The sequence below is a fragment of the Lagopus muta genome, chromosome 1 (assembly GCF_023343835.1).
Source record: "Lagopus muta isolate bLagMut1 chromosome 1, bLagMut1 primary, whole genome shotgun sequence".
NCBI lineage: Eukaryota > Metazoa > Chordata > Aves > Galliformes > Phasianidae > Lagopus > Lagopus muta.
The window spans coordinates 44,714,931-44,736,936 of record NC_064433.1 but is presented as its reverse complement, the minus strand read 5'-3'; the positions used below and the strand labels follow the sequence as shown (position 1 = coordinate 44,736,936).

The window sequence follows — 22,006 nt, the reverse complement described above, 5'->3', positions numbered from 1 at the left end:
ATGAGCATTACAGTCTTGCCTTCATCTGATTGACTTGTGTAGATCTAAGTACTTTTTGGAAATCAGCTTGATTTTTGAAGTAAAATCCCTGTGTGTATATAAAATAAATGAAAATATGTGATATATTTAGCATATGTGAAATACAACACTGAATTACTGAGTTTAGAAATTAATTTAGCAATTTGGGACTGGTAATTGCATTTAAATTAAAAACAATATTAAGAATTATAACCATAGCTGAATCTTGCAGCATTAGGGCTTATGAGACAAAATTCCATATATGCTGTGCCACTGAGGCCTGATTTTCAAAATAACTGTTTAATGACTGTACCTACTATATTCAGTACTGCCTCCCCACAACTTTGATTGTGTGTGTTTTCTGTACCTTATGATGTCTCAGTCCTCCTCATCCATGCTTTCTTTCCAGCCCATTGAAATGGAAGCCTGAATACGTAATAGATGTAGTGACAGCTGGCAGTAGAGAGGCATATGGCAAACCATGAGAGCTGTGATGAAAAAAAGTGTATTTTATCTGAAAGAAATTATGCATGGGAGTTATTGTGCAGAAAAAAATAATTGCATCTTGGCACCTACTTCCTTTTGCTTTGCTATTCCTGTTTATTTCTATCTGGTGTTGAACAGTAGCCTTGATTTTTGGAAGCTGTATTTGTGTATGTAAAAACCAGCAACATCTAAACTATGTCACAAGTAGATTATAAGGCTCACACAACTTTACAGCAAGGCTGCTTCTTATTCTAGCAACTTGTTTAGTAAATTATCAGAAGCTGACTTTTCTGTTCTGTGGTGACATTTTCTTCATTTCATCTTTTTCAATAAATAAAGTCCATCTTTCTTTTAAGATGTTTGAGAAATCCATTTGAGTTTAGTGCAAATACTACTCATGCTGTAATAATCAGGAAAAAAGTATGATATGCACTTATTATCCATACTTCACTACTTTCACTAACTAATAATTGTCACTTCCTACTGCTTCATTCATTATGGCAGCAGTGCTTCCTGTAACAGTTAAGTAGAAAGGCTGACAGTTATATAAAAACTGCTGCTAACAATTAGTGTTATTTCTAGCTACAAGTTAAATTGATTTTCACATGGATTCAGGAAAGGCAGGAGATTTCCAAACAGTATAAAACACTTATTACACTTATTATTATTATTAGAAATAATTACTGAATAATCATGTTGGATTTGAAGAACTACTAGCCTGAAATAACAGTATAATATACAATTTTATTTGCAGAGCAAGGCAGCTGGAAAGAAGACAAAAGTTTACCATATTGCCAAGGAGATCATGAGCTCAGAGAAAGTGTAAGTGTCAATGCTAAGCTGAGCAGCTTCTCAGTTTATTTTAATTGGGCAGTTCAGATTTAACTGTCTGCTTTTTCTTGCCTTTCTGATAGGTTTGTGGACGTGCTAAAGCTCTTACACATAGTAAGTATTAAAAAAATTGTTCTGTTAAAGTTTAGTGTTTTGGTTTTATTGTAGTGAATGTGATTTTTTTTTTTCCTGCAGTGTCTGCATAATTTAAATTTTTTTTTTTTTTTTAATAATGGATGAATACGATTCATTCTGTGTCTCCTTTATTAACATATGCAGTCCTCCTGCTGAGCTGGGGATACTGCTTGAATACTTAACATATATGGATATATCCATATTAAGTAGCACCATATCTATAAACCAATTTCTACCATAGCAACCTAAATAGAATCTTTGGTTAGAATGATTTTTAAAGTAAAGGGGAGAGGAAGAGACCAATTTGCCATTAAAAATAGTAAGTAAAAAGATGCATTATTTAGATAACCTAATTAGTTAGTTTTCTCTTGCATCCGTCATATGGTGTATTTTTTTAGGCTGCAGCTCTTTGGCAGGTGCTTGTTTTCTGATAGCAGCTGTGACTGCAGTACGCACAACATGATGTCCACAGCAAGGGTTAAGTATTTAATCCTCGTTTATGCAAACCAGCCATGTGTTAAATGTGCTCTGTAGAAGATGAAAAAAATAGTAAGTTAATTAGCTTTAGCTTTCTCTAGCTTCATTTGATAAGATTTCTATCAACTTCTAAGTTATATCTATTTGTACCATTTTGCCACTCTGTGAAGTACAAGCACAGTGACTTTTCCTGCCAGAAGTAGTTGCATTACAAACAGATGAGTTTGTCCATGTCGGTCTCTTGAGAAGCATGTTCTGTGGAACTGGGAACAAAGACTCTTATGTATGATTGTATACAGTGCTATAATGTGGAGATCTTCAAGGAAACAAAAAAAATTCCCACAGCACTTGCTGATTCCTCTTCTGCCTTCTGTTTTTGTAATTGATTAGTAATTGAGCCTGTTCAAGCTTGATTTTCAAATGCTAGCTCAGGCAGTTGTGGCCAATGTATTATTTATTTTCAGCATTATTTGTAGTAGAAAACTTAAGTCTAAATGCTGATTAAAGGAAGAGAATTGTTGTAATGAGTATAGACAATTTTTAAGCTATTTGTTTTTAATTATCACATTTTTCCAGTATCAGTTTATGCTTTAAAGGTGTCTTCACTTTCCAGTGTGCCAGTTCTTGAAAATCCAGCTTCAGGTAACATGTATGGATTTTACTGGAGCAGGTTTCCCAGCAAAGCAGTTGATACCCCATGCCTGTATGCGTTAAAGAGACATCTGGGTTTTAAAGCCCTTGGAAACAAAGGCTGTCCGTGTAGAGGACACAGACAGAGGAATAATGTGGGAAAAGGAAGATAGAAGTTAGGGAAGTTTCTGGTGTAAGCTTAAGGTTGTCCAAGCGTTGTAAACATGCAGTGTTCCGGGGAAGTGTTTTGTGTTGTTTTACTGGATAGCTCACATGAAACCAGTATGCTAGTTTGTAACTGGCAAGTACCAACAGGTTAGAAATGTTTCTGTCGGCTAGAAGTAACAATCAGCATGTATTCAGCATTGCCTAACAGAGGAGACTGAGAGACTTCTCAAATTGAAAACGTGGGCTCTGCCCATACTGGCTATTACTACTTTATGAATAGTGAGGAGTAGGTCTTTGCTGAGTTTGTCAGGTAAGTCCCCATTACACCTTCTGTACTCTTTGCCAGGGTTCAAGTAAATACCTGACATGTAGTGACTAATTCTGCTGAGTCTGTTCAGTCTGTATCACCAAAGCCAGTTCTGCAGATAGTGGCTCTTATTACAGCCAGGGAACAGAGCTGTTGATGCTTGAAGAATTTGAAGTAGAACCTAAAGCTGCTGAGATGGTAGGAATGGGATTGCAAACTGGTTACAAGCACCACTGATTTTTTTAGAGGGTTTTCTTTTCTTTCTTTTATATTAATGCAGTCGTGTTAGGTGGTGCAGCTCCTCTGGACTGTCAGGGTGCCTCTCTGGACACTGCTGTGCTTTGTGAGTATGCCTGGCTTCTTCTGCTGAAGGCAGACTACAAAAGATCTCTACAAAATTATGAATGCTTGGAGACATTTCTATACCATGAAGTAAGCCAGTCACAGTAGAGATAATGTACTTTAACTGGCTTGGTACAATGGTGCTTTCTCAAATGGGTTTGCTTGAGGGAGGAATCGAACACGAGTTGCAATCTTGAATTCCTTGCACTTCTGTAATTATTGTAAATCTGTTTTAGTGGATGAGATTTGAGTAGAATGCTCAGAAACTCCAGAAAACAAAGGGACTTAAAACAACACACCTGTATGCATCTTTGTGAGTTGCCACCCATGTGTAGTTTCTGGAGGGCTGAGAAGTGAGAAGTGTTACTTTTTCCCTAGGGGCACTCAGAGAAAAAGAAAGGAGCCGTGAACTGGATGTGAGATGTGAGGGAATAGGGCACGATTCTGGGTGGGAGTAACGTAGGGCCAGTGCTCTTTGTGCCTCTTTGTCATGGGATTCTTTGGGAATGTTTTGCTTTGCACAAGTGAGAGAGATCCTTAAGCCACCCCTGTCACTGTAAAGATGCACTGCTTGGCCTAGGTACTGTCAGCTCTTTTATCCTTTTTTTTCCTACATATGTATAAGAACAAATATATATATGTGTGTTTCTGTATATATGTAAATACATGTTTGGTCTTTTTTCCCCCAAACCCACTGCTCTCTTTTTTCTCCTTTTCTATTAGATTTTTCCCCTTCCTGCTGTGCTATGGGTAGTGAGGTTTCTGATCCAGCAAGTAAATGTGCTTTTTCGGATGGGTCCTTCTTATGCAAAGCTCAGTGTGCTCCTTTGTGCTATGTTAGAAAAGGAAAGCTTAGGCCTGCAAGCTTTTGCCTGAGCCTTTAGGTCAGCGCTTCCAACTTACATCCCAGTTCTGTCCTTATTAGGACTCTGAGAGCCAGAAGGAGGTTGTCAGGAGGCACCTGCAACTTTTCTGCAGCCACAAGGTCACCCTCTTTTTGCAGCAGGCAGATCAGAGGTCAAACATCTATTTTCTGTTCTGTGTCCTTAAAGAGGCACTTAGAAGAATGGGAAATTTTGGTTTGATATGTTTCCATTTTCAGAAAACATTTGCAAAATTATATATTAAAAAAAATACCTGTCTCTCAACCTCTCAGTTTTTGGGTTTTTTTTTTTTTTCTTTTTTTTTTTTTTTTCCAACTTTGATATTTGACTGGTCTGAGGTGAAAACATGATGAATTTTTAGTCTTTGAAGTGGTTTAGAATTTCTGACTGAGGCATTTGACAATGAATTGCATCTGTCATTATCTTGTTGAAAAGGCTGATGAAATAGTTCTGATTTGGAAGGAAACGTTGGTCCATTTACTCACTCTTGCTTAGAATATGTCATAGTCAAATAATTGTTGTAAAAATAGCTACATTATGTTATTAAAAACTTGTACATGATTTTATGGAGAAAAGGTATGGAATTCCTTGTCAGTTTTCCAGAAGCAACCTCATGGATTTGTGAGATGTCATGATCCATGCTTATTCACAATCTTTGTTAACTATAAAGTTGTAGTTAAGATTGCCTAGTTATATTTTGCTTTAAATATGTTTTGAAATGCAAGTGTATTCCTGGCAGCCCTGTTACAGTTTGTCACAGTGCAGCAGACTGGCTGCTCCTTGGAATGCAAACAGGGAACTTTGCTCTTTTCCCCATAGGATGTGTGTGTGTGTTCCTTGAAAAGTGTCCAAGTGCAAAGATATTTTTCTCCTTAAATTAAACTGATATTTGAGCTATCTGCAGGTGTATTTAGCTGGAGTTATACTTCAGAAGAAGAGATTATGGCTTATTTTTGCTTTGCTGATGGTATGTTCTAGGAGAACAGATCCAAGATGAATATTGGTTGAAACCTTAGGAGTAAAATATGTGGCCAAATTTAGATGATGTTGTTCTTTCTCTTCCTGTTAAATGCATATGAAAGTTTAATTTCACTCATTTTGACTTGTCTTCCTTCAGATGTTAGATACCGGAAGGTGCAGTTAATCAGTCAGCAACTGAGTGGGAATTTAGTCCTGTTAGTACACAGCTAAACATCTACTTTTGCTCCTTCTTTGCTGAGATGGGCAGGTTGCTTGGCATTGCACTGGGAATCCTCCAGTGGAAAGAGAGGAATTGTGACTCAGGGCCTTTGCAGAGGGGAAGTGCGTGGGCTGGGCATAAATGATTCATAATGGGGTCAGAATTATTTCAGATATCACTGCTGTTTGCTTATTTAAGGAAACTGCATTAAAGGAGGGGTTGAAGGAGAGAGGGTCAAGCAGAAACAGCAATGTTGGTATCCTTCTTCTGTTTAAAAACTGCAACAGCTCTAGCAGGGGGGCATACTGATAGAATAAATAAAATTCTCTGAGGTTTTTGAATTGAGAATGTTTTACCAGGCATTAATTCAGCAAAAAGGCATACTCTCAGAAAACTGCTTGAACTAGATTTTCATATGGAGAAGTACCTAGTGGGCTGCTGTCTTAGTCTAGAATGAATGAGATTATTTTGGGTGGTTTGGGAAGAACGCACTTTCCAGGGATGGTTATGGATGCCATCCTCTTCAAGTGTCTGGGTGAAGGCAACTGCCATTGCATAAATAGCATGGACTATTGGGAAGTGTCCCTGCCACTAAGAGGGGGGTTGGAACTAGATGATCTTAAAGGTCCCTTCCAACCCAAACCATTCTATGATTCTGTGATTACCTTTGGACCAGAATTTGATGTAGAAACTCGAACCCAGTAGTTCAAAAAGCAGTTTTCAGGAAGTGTACAACAGCCTCTCATCTTCTGAAAGGAAGTAGTAAGTTTGAAAGTGTATGAATCATCCCAGTTTCAGATTCATAATCTCTTGTTTTGTGTCATACAGCATATGAAATATTTGGTCCAGAGTTGCAGGTGGTGTTTTTTAGTGAAATAAGCACATTAATTCCAAAGTACTGCAAAGAATTTTATGAGTATTCAGAAGGCTCATTTTTAATTATAAAACCTTGCTTTAAAATTAACTGTGGTGAATTGCTGCACTGCTTCCAACACAGTAATTTCTAGGGCAGCTCAGGTGGCCGTCTTTGAGCAGACTGAAGAAAGCAGTGCTTGTCAGCAGCATTATGTTAGTACTATATGCTAAATATCTTTGTAACGTGAGCCACTTTTTGTAGGTATTTATAGATATCAGAGCAATGCGTGTATTATTTGCAGCAGTGGTTCTGTTTTTATTCTGGTTTTATGAATCTGGTGCACAGATTTAGTTTTAGAAGGAATTAGGTGCTGGTGTGTTAACTTGGTATTCCTGTAATTTCTAATTTTGAAGCCACTTGTATGTAAGAAAGGAACTTTCCCATATGAAAAAAAAGAACTTGACTGAATAGCTTCTGCCGTTTGGAGTAAAATTTCAGATTTTACTATTTAGGTTAATATGTTTTATGTTTAGTAATTAAAACAGAGCCGCTGTAGGTTCTGGTCCTTTTAGATGAGGAATTGCTTTCTGGGAAGGCAGTACTTGAATGGCAGCACTGCTAGCTGGAGACCCGCTCCATTTGTTTGGCTTTCCTACCCCCTCTCCTCAGGCATGTGCTCCCTGCATTCACCTCCCAGGTTTATCTCGAGATGAACTTGGCATGACAGTTACTTCACACCCACTGCCAGGTTATAAATAAATCTTAGTATGATTACAGTGACAAATACATTGCACCGCCTATGAAGTGGAGACTTGATGATTCCAAAAAAGAAGGGGAAAAAAAGCTCTGAAGTTTATCGCCTTTGTTGTTCAGCAGTCTGGTTTGCATCATTTGAAAGCTTCACGTTATCTTTCTTCCCTCTGTTTCCTTTCTGCAGGGCTTCCTCCCTTTCCTTGGTTGTGGAGGGAGAAGCAGGGGTGAGAAAACAAAGTTTTGGTTGGCTGTGCTCATGGCGCAGTCTTTGACAGCATGATCCAAAGCCCAGAGAGGCTGATGGACTTTGGATCAAGCCAATAGAGAAACCCAAACCCCCTGCATTTGAAAAACATCCTGCAGGCTCTTTGAATGCTATATCTAGAAGTTAAATAAATGCTCTTAACTACAAGTGACATTCCTGTCTTATCTACTGGTGCTTAAACCTGGCTCCCTGCTCGCCATTTATTGTGTGGCCAGGGAAAAGCTGGGCTTGTTGATTTCGTTACAGACAAAACCACTTTTCTTTTCATCATGCAAGTAGGCTTATAGTGCTCGGAGAAAATTCTTGTTCCACCCCATGGCAGAGCATATACAGTATATTGTGTGTGCATGGGATTTTTGAGGGGAATATTATCATAATATGATGGTGCATTTTGCATGGAGCTCTTCAGAAGGCCTCGTTTGAGCTTTTGCCATTGTAATTCCATGTATCATTTCAGTGTTAAGCAATGCCCTAGGGTCAGAAAAACCCATAAGATGCAGCTGGTAGTTAACCCATGTGTCACTAGTCTACACAGAGGATGTAAAACAGAGCATTTCCATATGAATAACGCCATCTGTTTTTTAACTCCCTTGCATTTAGTTCTCAGCCTTCCCCATCACAGCCATCGCCCTGTATCTCTTTTCAGTTTCTTGTCATAACTGTGCCCTGGCGCAGCCTTCCCGACCCAGGGTCACAGAGCAAGAAGCTGTCTGGAGCTTGCTGATGTAATGAGGAGAGGCCAGGAGAAAGCTGAGACTGGAGTCTGACAAACCCTAAATAGTGCCAGATGCTGGGCTGATGAGATAGCCAGTGAGACCTGGAGCGGTAGACTTGGGTGTGTGTGAGCCTCATTCTTTTTTTTATCTTAACCAAAGAACCCTACAAATTTTCAAAGCCAGATGTGAACCCCATGTGTATTTAAAAATGTGCCTCATCACTGCACACAGGAACATGCCATATAGTCACCTTTTTCGGGTCACCTATAGATTTTGCGTGCATTATTAGGTTTCAGCAGATGCAAACTAAGAAGAGCTATTACAAACTGTTTTATGCTGATGCCCAACTTCAAGTGAGACATGATAAAATAGATATTTGGATTTTCTTTTTTCTCATTTTAAAGTTATGTTTTTGATTATTTTTTTCGAGTGAAATGCTGAATTGCTAAATCTTTTTTTGGAAATTCTCTGTGATCAGGGAAAACACCTTGCCTAATGGATCCCACATTTCATTATGTGTACAATCCTAGCCATACTGACTTGACCAGGGCCAAGATTTTAATTCTGAGTAGTTTAATAAGGGCCAATAAACTTAGCTCTGCCCTGTTGAGAGCTGGTTGAAGTATAAAAATACTCCAGGACCCTTCAGTGGTTAATGCAGTTTTGCTCCTTCCTGGAAATGTTTTGAAGATAGCAATGTTATTTTGATAATGGACAACATTTGAAATCTCACAGTTCCAGTGCATTGTTAAAATAGCTCTTTGTTAATGTGTATTTTCCTGCTACGTATAGAAAGTTCTTGTGACACAGCATTTTTAATCCAGGCAGCACATCTTCCTAGAATGCATTTGTAAATAACTGCCAAATAACAAAAAATATGGTTTTAGATTATGATTATTATGATTGCATTGACTGATGTAACGTTTTTGCTTTTTGACCCAAATCTGAGCAAGAAGATGCTCAAGGCGACCAATACCTTTGCAGATAGAAGTGCTTTTTCACTCTAGTTTCCTCATGTGTAGTATCAGCTCATTTCTTAAGGGTGTGTTTAAAAAATAATGAACAACCTCCACAGAGTATGTCCAGGAGTGAGAGAGTCAAGCTCCGGCATCAAACTGAAGGGATTAAGGCTGACCCAAGGGAGTGAGTTGAAGCTGCAGGGAAACATAACCCAGATGGCACCCTCCTCTCTTTGGTAATAGAGAGCAGGGCCTGGAATGTCTGCAGAGAAAACACTGATGTCTGCACTGTGCTTTGAAGGCCGTTGGCTCATGGTGAGGGCTTCTCTTTGTGCTCCGGCAGGATTTCCGGGACGCGGTGGCACACGCCTCTAGGCAGCTCGGGAAGCCTGTGATTGAGGACAGAATCCTGAATCAGATCCTGTACTACCTACCTCAGCTGTACGAGCTCAACCGGGACCTCCTGAGGGAGCTGGAGGAGCGATTGTCTCATTGGTGACTATCAGTGAAGGAGCACCGCTCCTTTGATGTTGTTAAGATTTGTCTGTGGGGTTTTAAAGACTCCACGTGACCACAGTCTGACTCTCGTTTGTTTTTCACATGCCTTCATAAATGACAGAATAGGCTTTGAAGGTACAGGGGTACCTTTCCGTTTTGCTGTTTGATTTGGCACTGAGGGGCATCCAGAAGGCATGTCAGCACATGCTTTAAGCAACCACACTTTTTTGTTTAAAACATAGGTTTCAGTTGAAAGTTCTTGTTTCTGCATGTGCGTGGGCACGATAAATGGACTGCATGAGAGGAACAGGAGGCTTTTATGGAAATTGATTTGCCTTTCCAAGGTCGTTGAAGTTTACTAACCAGACAGTGCTGATGGGCAGTCCTGCTGAAGTCCATTCTCAGTTACACTGGTGGGTGGACCTAAGCCAGCCAAAGAAAGTGTACAGACAGAGGCACTTAAATGAGTAAAGACTGTAATCCTGAGAGAGACACCATCTTGAAGTTTGAAGATCCGTTTCCCTGGAAATCCAGCTTGTATTAATGTGTTCAAATGGTTCCAGATCATTTAGAGCAGACTGTGAATCAAGTGGTTGCGATCTAACTCCAAATTAGCATGCAGAAGTGTGCCTGGTAAGACTTTTCAGAATAGCTCATAAGCTGAACGCCTGTCTGCTGGACTGTAAGCTTTTTGTTCAGAAATCAACTGTCACATCTTACCGTGAAGATGATCGATGTCTTGCTGCAAGGTTAGCATGTATACCTTTTTGTGACTAATTGCTCTGTTCTTGTTTCTAGGCTTGAACATCAAAGAATTGCTGACATATTTGTGAAAAAGGGCCCCTACTTAAAGATGTACTCAACTTACATCAAAGAATTTGATAAAAATATTGCGCTGTTAGATGAACAGTGTAAGAAGAATGCAGGTTTTGCCTCGGTAGTGAAAGACTTTGAGGTACTGTGTTCTTTTTTAACATATATCCTATTTTGTAACTTTTTAGCAGTTGTCATTCTTACGTAAGACTTTAGAGACCATCCTCTAATTTGATTTTTTTTTTCTGCTGGGTCTTGGGTTGCGCCCTTATAGGGTGAAAGTGAAAAGACATTCATATTTTCCAAAGTAATTAGTGATGCTGGCTGCCAAAAGACTTTCGTTTTCATAAAATTCAGTACTTGCTACAAGTTGTATCAAAGGCATACTAGCAAAATCACCAGTTGCTTTTCTGGGCTTGGTCTCTTGACCATAATGCAATGATTAACTGTCTTATTTTAAGCAGGTCGATTTTTCCACCACAATACAGGGTAGTAGCTTACTCATGGGAATCATATTTCATTTCAGTTAGAAACATACAAAAGTGACTCTTAACAGTCTACATATTTGTAGAAGCTTTTAAATCCAGCCCATGCAACAATCAGTTGAAAGCTGATTCATGTCACTAAAAGCAATGCCAGATTTTTTACATAATCCTCTTAAATCAGAAAGGAGATCAGAACACGATCCACACAGTCTATGAATTTACCTCCTATGATGCAAGCTTCCCCTTGAGTAATCTCTTCTCTGCTAGTTTACAAATCCTTAAAAAGGCTATTTAGAGCAGGCAAAGGAAGAGCTTGAGGTAGAGTCCACAAGTGCAGTAAGAAGTCTTCAAGGACTCAGTGTTTCTGATACTTGTTATTTTGAAGGCAAACTCAAGATAATTGCTTTTTTTTTTTTTTTTTTAAAGCATGGATCTTTTAATTGTGTGTTGTCTTTAGATGTTTGGATTAATTACAACTCCTTGAGTGATTACTGCTCTCTTCTCTGCCTTTCCTCCTAATGGACATTTACAGTGATTACAAATTAGCATGTCTTTGCAACTGCCCTTTCCTTTATTTCTGGGAGGATCCACTTCTCTCCTTTATAAGCAAAATAACCTATTTTGAATTCACAGAGAGTATGGATGCCTACTGATGTCTTTTAACTCATGATTAATTTTACATACATCTTCCACACAGGGAAATACTTGCTTTGTGGTGCAATGTAAAGCTACAGTAGTCACACCTTTAAGATCAGCTTATCTGATATTGTCGACAACTCTTTGTAGTTCAGTTTGCTTTTACTGGAGCTCTTGACTACCATAGAATTGTTGCTGATGTTGACTATTTCTTTCAGATGAGCCCCCGCTGTGCTAGTCTGGCCCTCAAGCACTATCTGCTCAAGCCAGTTCAGAGGATTCCCCAGTACAGACTCCTTTTGACAGGTACAGTCAAGCAATCTTAATACAATACAATCTTAAGAAACCAGTCTTCGTGTATTCCAGAAAACGTGTTTTCGGGTGGTTGTATCCATCTGCAAAGCATGTTTCTCTGACCTCAGTTATATAAAGCTTTGTTGAAAATGCAGCATGGGCTTGGAGGCTTTCTTTGGTAACACTGACTGCAACAAGATTCACAGGTGAAATGCTAATGTTCCCAGCGTTGTGGTGTGTTCCCCAGTGGTAAATTCAGTGGTGCTTGGAAAACATGAAATTGTTGGTGTTTTTCGCTTGTTTCTGTGGTAATTAAAGACAGTAATTTTCTTACTGAGGGTTGGAAAGCTCCCCTTTTGAATTTATTATTATTTTTCTTTTAATGGAAAATAGTAGTATGGAAAACTAGAAACAAGGAGAAGGAACTGAAAGATTTGTCTACACATCTGTAAACTTTTCTTGCAAGTAGTTTCTCCATTTCTCTCCTGCCCATGTGTTTTGACTTTGAAAACCTTTCTCCTTTAAAAGAAGGAAGTGTGGGTTTGGTAAATGTTAACTGTTAAGCACTCAAGACTTGTCGCAGGGGCATGAGCTGGTACAGGACTACAAAATCTGGGCTCTGTCCTGGGCTTTGGCACTGGCATGTCTAGGTGACCTTGAGGAAGTTGTCTCCTTGATGCAGTACTTTCATTTTCTGTAAAAGGAGTGCAGTGGTGTGGGCCTCTCCTTTGTGAAGTATTTTGAGATGTGTTTGTTGTAAGAGGGGGATGGCTCCTGTAAGGATTTGGAAATACTTAAGGCATTGTTTTTGGAAGTTGCTTCTTGATGACCTATTTAAAAATAGCCTCTGTTTATGCAGTAACTGCAAAATAAAATGCTGTATGACCCTTTGTTTGGCTCGGTAGCAGCTTGTTGGCATTTCCCCAGCAAGTACTTAGACTAGTGATGCTGTGGGAGATATAAACTTCAGCGCTGTGGAGAAGTTGCTAAGTTATTAACCTGAACTGTTTTCTTTTTAATTGTCTCATGGAAGTCACAGTTGGGAGAAAGGGGTTAAAAGCCTTTATCAAACAAACTACTTTGTGGGAGAAAATATTAGTGTCTTTTAATTGATAAAATTAAAACCACAAGAAGGCATTTGAGGAGTTGCTTTATTTTATAAGGACACTGGCTCAAGGCATTGTGTAGGCTTGCTGTATATTCCTCAATCAGTGAAGATGCCTTGGATAAGTTCAAAGGTTTCCAATAAAAAGGCGGAACAGGGGAGCAATTCCTTTGTCAATATACATAGCAAAGTGAGAGATGTCAGTGATGAATGGCACAGAAACACTACTACTATGAAGTAGAAGGAGACTTCTTTGTAACTGTTAATTGTCATTATGGCAGGGAGCAGCTGTTTTAGACAAGACCTGAAAATCTCATCCTTTGTTGACTGGCTTATGTGTAGTTCTGGCTGGGGCCACCCAACTTTAATAAAATCTGTAAACACACATGCTATTTACATGAATTGGATTGCAGTGCTGGTTACTGCTTTAGAAAAATAAATTTCTCGTGTCCCATGAGAGGAATGAAAGAGATCAGACTAAGAAATGAATTATGCTGTGGCAGGGGGCTTTTATTTTGGATCTCCTTCATTTTTGCTGTGTTCAATTATTCACGCCATTTCACACCGTCTTCTGAGATTTTCACTCTCCTATATCTCAGTGGATGACTTCTCCACATTGTTACCTTCTAGCAGCTCTGTATAATACTGAGTTATCTCTGAACAAAGCCTTTGGAGGATATAGCGAGTATTTGGCTCTGCTGTTGGAGTGAGCAAAACAAAAGTGATGCTGCAGTGATGCAGCAGCAGCCCCAGGCAGAGACAATGGGCATCTGTGTGTGGCTGAGGAGGGGGCAGTGGCTTAGAGGAGAAAAAACAATCCAGGAAACGAAGCTGCAAGGCCTGAGTCAGCAGGGATTTCTTGCTATTTAGATGCTGTGTCGGTAGGACAGCTTTGTACTAGTAACCTGCTGCTACGTGATTGTTGCTGTGCTCTGAAGTATAGTTGCTTTTGTGCTAACAAAAGGAGCAGGTGGACTTAGAAATCTGGCAAGGAGAGGCACAACTCAGCTGTATTTCTATTTAATTATACAGCTTTTCCATCCCACCAAGGAAAATTCCACTTTCCCACATAACCCTGAGCTCTATACAGCAAATATTAACTGGGTTGCTGGGGAGGTTAATTAGAGACTTCGTATTTTTAACAGGAAGAAATGAAGGTGAGGTGAATTTCTCCTCCAGAAAATCTGGTTTGAGTAGAAGACTTGTACAATACAAGCAAGCACTTCACTGTCATATGATAAGTTTCTGTCCTCTTTTTCACAACACAAGGCTTGTAGAGAGAGAGATGGTGTCTCTTGTTATCCTCAGCTGAGTGATGGGAGGCTGAGGGAGATTGAAAAATCCGCTTTTGAGCGCACACTGCTTTTTCACAGCTCAGAAATAGAATTGTCAGACTTGAGGCCAATTCCATTTTGAGAATGAATGCTTTGAGTTCAATGTAATTAAATTGGACAATTTGAGACAAGAAGTAGTTAATGAAGCAGAAGAGTAGAAGTGATAGCTACTGGCCTCTAGCATGAAGGAAAAGTGAATTACTGGCTTCTGTCAGGTGGATGGAAGGCATAAGAACAATTTGTCATAAACCAATGCTTGTGTGTTGATTTTTGTTGTGTTTTGGGGTATGTAGCAAAATTATGAATTTTAATTTTTAAGTCTACCTTTCTGAAGACATGTTTAAGGTCTGCCTTCAGAATATAAGTAGAGGAAGAAGTCAGACAAAAATTTAGCATGTTTTCTATTAAAAAGCCTTTCTCTGGTAGTGTGGTTCTTTTCATGGAATCACAGAATCACCAGAGTTGGAAAAGACCTTCAAGATCACCCAGTCCAACCATCCACCCATCACCAATAGCTCTCACCATGTCCCTCAACGCAAAATGCAACACAAAAAATCCTTGAACATCTGCAGGGTCTGTGACTCCACCACCTCCCTGGGCAGCCCATTCCACTGCCTGACCACTCTTTCAGAGAAGTAGTATTTCCCAATGTAAATACTTGTATTCCTCTTGAAGTGGTTTGTGTAAATTAATGCATGCATCTTGTTTACATGAAGTCAGTTATTCTATGGCATGAAATGTAGTATTTGGGTGACCAGGGATTTTGGATGGGTTTTCTCTTCTCATGGAGATATGTTGATACGATTTGTTTTGCTAGGATGGCCTCTTTGCTGTGTTGTGATCCCGCAGCTGGGAGGTTGCTATCAGTTGTGAAACAGAGATTGCGACTTGCTTGGGTGTTAGTCAGACTTCTGTGCCATTTACAATGCTACAGTTCTCTTTCAGCGCTCTGTAATTTAAAAATAATCTTTCCACCTAATTTCCTGCATAGTCTCAACTTCTGTTTTATTGTTACATCGCTTGTACTGTTCTCTATTACATTAAAGCAGGTCTGTGCTTACTGTCAGATTTGTCCTAGGATGATCGGTATGATCATCTCCTTTCTGTTTAAACCAACAGAAGGAAACCCCGGTGCTGAGGGTCTGACACTGTTGATAGTTTTAATATTATTAATATGATTTATATTTTATTCTGCAGTTGTGGAAAGCGGTCCGTAATGTATACATGTTTCATGTTTTCACCCAGAAACCAGTGTCTCGTGTAGAACAACTCTGAGTAAAATGTCTGAATAACTGAAGTACATTTCAAAGGGGAAAAAATTTGGCGAAGACCACAGATACCATTCCACCTTAGTATTTAACTTCTGTATTTATTTTATCTAGGAATGCTTTTGCTAAATCTGTTCATGTCTGTGAAATAGTCTGTTTGCAGAGCTTAAGGCAGTACCTCCAGACAGTTGTTGCAAGCACAGAATTTCCAGTGTGTATGCGCAGAAGAAACTAAAACAATCTATCACATTGCTTCTCTGAAGCTGAGTTTTAGCTGTTTACTTGCCAGATACACATAAAGAGATCAAAATTACATATTTACCACTTCCAGGATTTTACAGCCAGAAGTTTTTTCGTCTGTTTCCGTCTTACAGTACAAGAGCTGCCTTCCTTTTTAAATACAGAATTTTAAATGGTTGCAGTTATCATAGAATCGTAGAAATGTTTGGGTTGGAAGGGACCCTTAAGATCACCCAGTTCCAACTCCCCTGCTATAGGCAGGGACACCTCCCTCTAGATCAGGTTGCTATGTTAAAATCTCTCTTTAATTTTCCCTCTGTTATCTGTGGATATGATTTAAAGTGCTAATACGTACAGTTGAAAACAAAACCCCACAAATGGTATGAGGTGAAGTATTGTTCTTTGGGGGAATGTGTCATAAGGCATGAATGTGCCAAGAAGCAATTAGGTCCCGTGTTGGGTCTCTGGTTTTAAGTTTTCAGTGCAGTTACTTTGAATATTAAATTGGATGTTTCCATGTACTAGAAAGTGCCAGTGGAGCATTTGCAGATTAGTGAATTACATCCACCTGGCCTCTTGTTCCCAGTCCTCAGAGAAGTGACTCTGTGGCTGGCAGTAAGAAGCTGTAGTTTCTGTATAAGCTGTAGGGACTCACGCTTTTATGCTGGGAGGTGTCTCCTGGAGCCCTTTGTTCTGGCTCTGGTGGAGGCTGAGTTGCAATATAACTTCAGTCTGTTTTCTTTATGAAAGGTGCCCACGATGCTCACTCAGCCTGGGCGGTAACGTGCAGCTCCTACTTAATGACACTGAGGCAGGGGAGAACAGCTGCTGTGTGTGTGTGAAGTGGGTTCCTGCAGGAACCAAGCTAAAAACCATGCGGACTCCTCTCAGTTCCTTGTGAAATACCTCCTGTTGATTTTAGTCTTACGCCAGTTTCTTACAAACACAACCCAAGTTGAGACAAGGTGAACTCATTTTTTAGCGGAACATGTGTGCACCTAAGCGCTGCGCTTGAAGGTCTGGTAGATACTACAGCAAAAGATGTGGAGACATGTGAAGGATGCAGTTTTATGGAGCTGGAAGAGTTTGTGCCATGTCAGGCTCATGTTAAAATCAGGCGTTGGCCATTCCCTGATAAGGATCAGCCAGAACCTGCAGTGGAGCAGCAGGCTGTGGGTGTTCCCAGGCCCAGCCAGACCTCCCAGCGCTCCCACCCCCCTGCTCACCCACAGCTGCCCCCAGCAAGGCCCTGCTCCTTCATCCCAACCTGCTCTTCATGCTTCTCTTGGATCCTCCCTTAGGTCTTTGCCAAAACATAAAGCTTCAGTGCCAAATATTTTTCTTCCCGTAGTTTTGTTTGTCTCAAAGCTTTCATGAACTGACAAGATTTCTCACTCTTCGTGGTGTTTCGACTGCAGAAATGCATTTCATAATTCCCTTATTTTGCATAAGGAAACCATTACAGTATTCTGAGTGCTCTCTGAGGGGCATGCATGAAGCAAGACGTCCTATGAAGGCAGGAACAATTGGCTCTCGATCCTTCTTGAGTGAAAGGATGAATCTGGGTAGGGCAAACATCTGGGAGCTGAATTCTTTCACTCCTACATGAGACGTGTACAACTGCTAAGCTGAAATTGAACATTTCCTAGATCATATACAATCCATTTTCTCTACATCAGCCAGAATGTGAGTACCTCATTTAAAAGACAATTACAAATTAGTATTTGTTGATAATATCAACCTGAAACCTGTATTCCCTTGGAAGTGCCTTAGAAAGTTGTGTTTCTTTTGAATTTAAGCAGTTCAGAGCTGTACTGAGGCCATATGTTTGCCTTTGGCAGGATAGCATACTTTTTGGTGAACTGGACGCAAGACCAGGGAATGGAATCTCAGGAGGGATGTTTTCTCATATTGTCAGACGTTTGGAGTTAATTTAATCTGAGTAAAATAGATGAAAAAACTACTAAGTCTTGAATGTACTGAGAGTGCCACCTCGTGGTTGAAGAACTAAATTTGCAATTGAAAACCAACAGTTCCTATGAGAACATCTAAACTGGCTTATAATTTGTGAGAATAATTTATAAACTTATAATTTTTGAACTGAAAGATATTGATCATAATCAGATTTGCTGTATTGGGTTACTTTTTTTCTCAGCTCCTGTAGATAATTATCTATAATAATCTTCAGAAGATTATCTATAATCTTCAAACTTTCTTGTGTCATCTTAATTATAAATGATTGCAAGTGTGTACTTGTCTTCCACCCGCTTGTTTTGTTTTGTTCCAGAATAATACTCACAAATATCACTTCCCTTTAGAGAAAGTCACTGCTTTTTTGTTCTTCCCTGAGCAAGATATCATTATATACTTTCATTGTGGAAATGCTACTTTTCCTTATGTTATTACCTGGACAAATTTAAAAGGTTACGTGGTGATAGACCTTTGTGGCATAGGTGTGCCTGAAAAGCAGATTGCTAGGAAAATGTTGGGTTTTAATGCTTTCTGATGCTGTTTATTTCTTTAACAAAAATGCCTCTGTTATTTTTCTTTATACAGATTATTTAAAAAACCTTTTAGAAGAATCTGCAGATTATAGGGATACTCAAGGTAAATGTCTCTTTATTCTTAAGAAACAACAGCTTATGTAAATATGACAATGTTTCTAAATCTTAAATGCATGCAGAATGCTAAGCTGGTAAGTAGAAATGTTTTCTGTTTAGTTCTGAGTTGTACACGTGCTTAGTCTAAATGCTGCTCAGCAGTCCTAGGAGTGCTTCTAGTCAGTGTTTCCATTCCGTTTGCATGAGGCCCAGTTATTTATTTTGTTCTCTTTGATGGCATTTGTGCAAGCCCATATCTTCAGGAGGGCTGCACAGATGTAGCTGGTAGGAATGCACTACATGAGTGCCTTGGATGTGCTGAGCCAAGTTCACTGTCCTACAGCTATGTCTCTTGGTATAGTGCCATAAAATTTATGAATATTTATCATTCCCAAGACGTTTAGATATATTTGTTTATTTGACAGTGGTGAAAATCTAATCCCAAAAATGTTTTAAATGACTCTTTCAGAGTCTTGAGGTTTGTCTTGCACTTCTTGTAGTTGCGAACAAGCTGATGCCTGCACTGTGTGATAAGCAACTGAGCATTTTAAAAAGTCAACTTAAAAGAAGTATGTTTTATGTAACGTTTTCTTGTGATTTCTCCAGCTTCTGTGTTTCTTGTTTTTTTTAATGGTGGTACACTCCACAGTATTTTTGTCTCACTGCTTATGCTGAAGATAAAAGCAGAAACTTAATTGTAACAATGTATGTAATTTTATGTATGATAGTATATGTATGATAGTTTATGTTTGATAGTCAGTCTTTGAAACTGATTAAGAAAATCTGCTCCTTACTCAGTAAAATCTTTGTTGTGATCATTAAATTCCTTTTGACCTTGCTTTGTTGTTTAATTCAATTTAGGGAAAAAAAAAAAAGAAAAAAAAAGAAAAAAAAAGGAGGAAAAAAGACAAAGGTTTGGATATGATTAGCATTTTTGGAAAAAAAACCAACACAGTTCTTCCTGATGACCTTTGAATCAGTTATTCCAGCTAAGTGATATAGGAAGTGGAATGTTCTTCCCTTCCAAAAAGCAGTTTGCTTGTGGACTTTTTGATGCTATAGATTATTTTGGTTTGTTGTTTAGATTTGTTTAGAGTCTTGGCTCTGTAAGCAGCTCTGAAATCTTGGAAGTTTCTCTTCAATAACCAGCCAATTTTCTGTAACATTCTTCAGTTTTTTTAAGTCAACAAGTACAGTGTAAAGTTTTTGATAGATAGAATAGCTGATAGATGAAGGAAAGTATAACAACAAAAAAAAAAAGTCAGGTACTCATTCCTTTCTTCGTGGATTCAGTTAAATTTCCCTTGGCTTCATTTTCTTTCAAGCTAAGGAAGCTGGAGAGTGTTTTGGATGGAGCAGCTCCAGAACTTCCTAGCAGGAGACTAGTAGCTGTTTTTCAGCAGGCTCAGTTAATATCATGATGTTTAAATCTAAACTTAATTTTTTATCTAATGCTTGCTCTGTGCTCTGTGTCTTCACAGTTAGACTCCTGTACTCACATTTGCTTTATTTAAATTCTCCTTAGATTGACTTAGGAGGAGATTTTAGTTCATATTCATACTTTGCTTTAGTTTCATATGTAGCTTCATAACCTTCTGAACCATTTGGTTCAAAAATCTGCATCTTTTAATGTGCTTTCTTTCTGAATGTGGACTCATCAAGAAGGAAGTACAGATAGTCTAAAGTGCTAACTGTGTGGTGATATCTTAAAAAACAAAACACCTACAGCAACTCAAGGCTTTGGTATAACTGGGTTGGTGGGCTTCTCTGAGTATTTTTAAGCAATGTTTACTTGGAGTATTTAACTGCACTTATTTATTTGCAGCGTTGAACTGTTTCTCAGTGCTAAATGACATTTTATCAGTGCAGTTGTGCTAGCTTTCAATTAAATGAGGTTTATTTTTCCTACATAAATCAATCACAGGTTTTTGGATAAGATCCTTAAATGGGTTCTGTGTAATACACAGAGTTGCTGTTCAATAACTTACATAATGCTTTTACATAACTCCTTTTTTGCAGTTACAGCTAAATGCGTATTTCAGCAGAGTTGCTAGTTATTAAATATCAGTACTTAATAAAATCCCTCTTCATAACTCTTCTATTTCAGAGATTTTTTTCTTCCAGTATGAAGTTTAGAAGCTTGAACTTTATACTGTTACCTTAAAGAACCACAAAACTAAAGGCAGAAGAAAGAAATCACAAGAATTTGGATAATTTCTCTAGGCAGCCTTCCATGACTGGCACTGGGGGCAGTTTTGTCAAATTGAAAAAGCTTAATTAACCTCTATATAGTCTAAGTTAAAATGTTGTTAATGTTTCTGCTCTGAGTAGAGACGTTGAAATTAAAGCAATCCTTGATGTGAGAAACTAAGAATTAATTTTGCTTGTAAACAGCTTTATTAGCTATAGGAAACGATTGATGTTGTGCCTGTTGAAGCAATGATTTGGTAGGGCACACCTGCGAAACCATGATCCAAAGCTTCTGGGATCCACAGGAAGCCTCTTGAATGCAGTGACTGTTCAGTCAGGTCCTTGAATCTTGCCGCAGTGTAGAAGGGGAATATTTTTATGCACATGGCTGGTGGGTGTGGTGGTGATGGGCTGACGGTTGGACTAGATGATCTTAGAGGTCTTTTCTGACCTTAATGATTCTATGATTCTACATTTTTTCACGGGATTTCCATGACACCAGTGCTAACTGGTCTACATGACACATTGTTTCTTCACTCTTCAGATGCTCTAGCTGTTGTCATAGAAGTCGCAAACCATGCCAATGACATCATGAAGCAAGGAGTAAGTATTCTGACTTAGGAAGTTAGCTAATTAAAGCCTTTTCTGTTATTTAAAAAGGAAAACTACTTATCTTTTTTTGCCTTTTTTTTTTTCCTCTGTAGGATAACTTTCAGAAACTCATGCAGATTCAGTACAGTCTAAATGGACACCATGAGATTGTACAGCCAGGAAGGGTAAGTCCTCCAGATGGCATTCAGATGATCGTAACAGAAGTGTGACATGGGTGACGTGCCAACACAGTACTGAAGCTGACACATATGGAGGAGAGAAATGATCCATCACTTAATTATTTGGTGCTGATGGTCAAATGAATTCTATCTCCCCACATGTATAATTATTTTATTTTTTTAAAAACATGTATCTGATGAAAACTTACATTTTTTAGAATGTGATTCTCTGCCTGATCTTGCAGACAGTATTTTTCCTCAAACATAACCTTTTATTTGTTATAGTTTTCAAATGCAGCATGGAAAATCAATGCAGCCACTCAGTCCTTTAGCTTTTAGGGAGAGTTACAGATGAACAGCCTTTTTGAGGAGGGAGACCATGAATCACAAAGCTTCTATAGCATTTCAGGTGTAATATTAAAAAAAAAAGAAAGAAGGAACATATCAGCTGATTTATACAGCTTATGCCTTGAAAAACTGAGTTTTGAATTGCTTGTTTTAATGTGCTAGATATTTCTGAAGGAAGGAACGCTGATGAAGCTGTCTCGAAAGGTCATGCAGCCACGGATGTTTTTTCTGGTAAGATGGTGTGCATATTGCTGTGTGCCTAACGCCAGTGTAATTTTGAGGGATTGAAGTGCTGCACCACAAATGTGAAGAAGTAGTAACTTCAGGGAGGGGAAAAAATGACCATTTGTTGCTGTTACACTTGCTCAATCTAGTTTAGACAGATTGCTGCATAAGCAGTAACATTGTAATAGAAAGC

General features: G+C 38.8%; 1 protein-coding gene across 2 annotated transcripts in view; it reads left to right on the top strand.

The window, feature by feature from the left end:
• FGD6 (FYVE, RhoGEF and PH domain containing 6) overlaps positions 1-22,006 on the top strand; it is a 67,813-nt gene that overhangs the window by 27,535 nt on the left and 18,272 nt on the right. For both annotated transcript variants that reach the window (XM_048943800.1, XM_048943809.1), the window contains exons 4-12: positions 1,259-1,326; positions 1,419-1,449; positions 9,351-9,502; positions 10,304-10,460; positions 11,658-11,745; positions 18,237-18,287; positions 21,015-21,073; positions 21,175-21,246; positions 21,751-21,819. In XM_048943800.1, the coding sequence (XP_048799757.1) occupies positions 1,259-1,326; positions 1,419-1,449; positions 9,351-9,502; positions 10,304-10,460; positions 11,658-11,745; positions 18,237-18,287; positions 21,015-21,073; positions 21,175-21,246; positions 21,751-21,819 (747 nt within the window). The remainder of the gene's footprint in view (positions 1-1,258; positions 1,327-1,418; positions 1,450-9,350; positions 9,503-10,303; positions 10,461-11,657; positions 11,746-18,236; positions 18,288-21,014; positions 21,074-21,174; positions 21,247-21,750; positions 21,820-22,006) is intronic.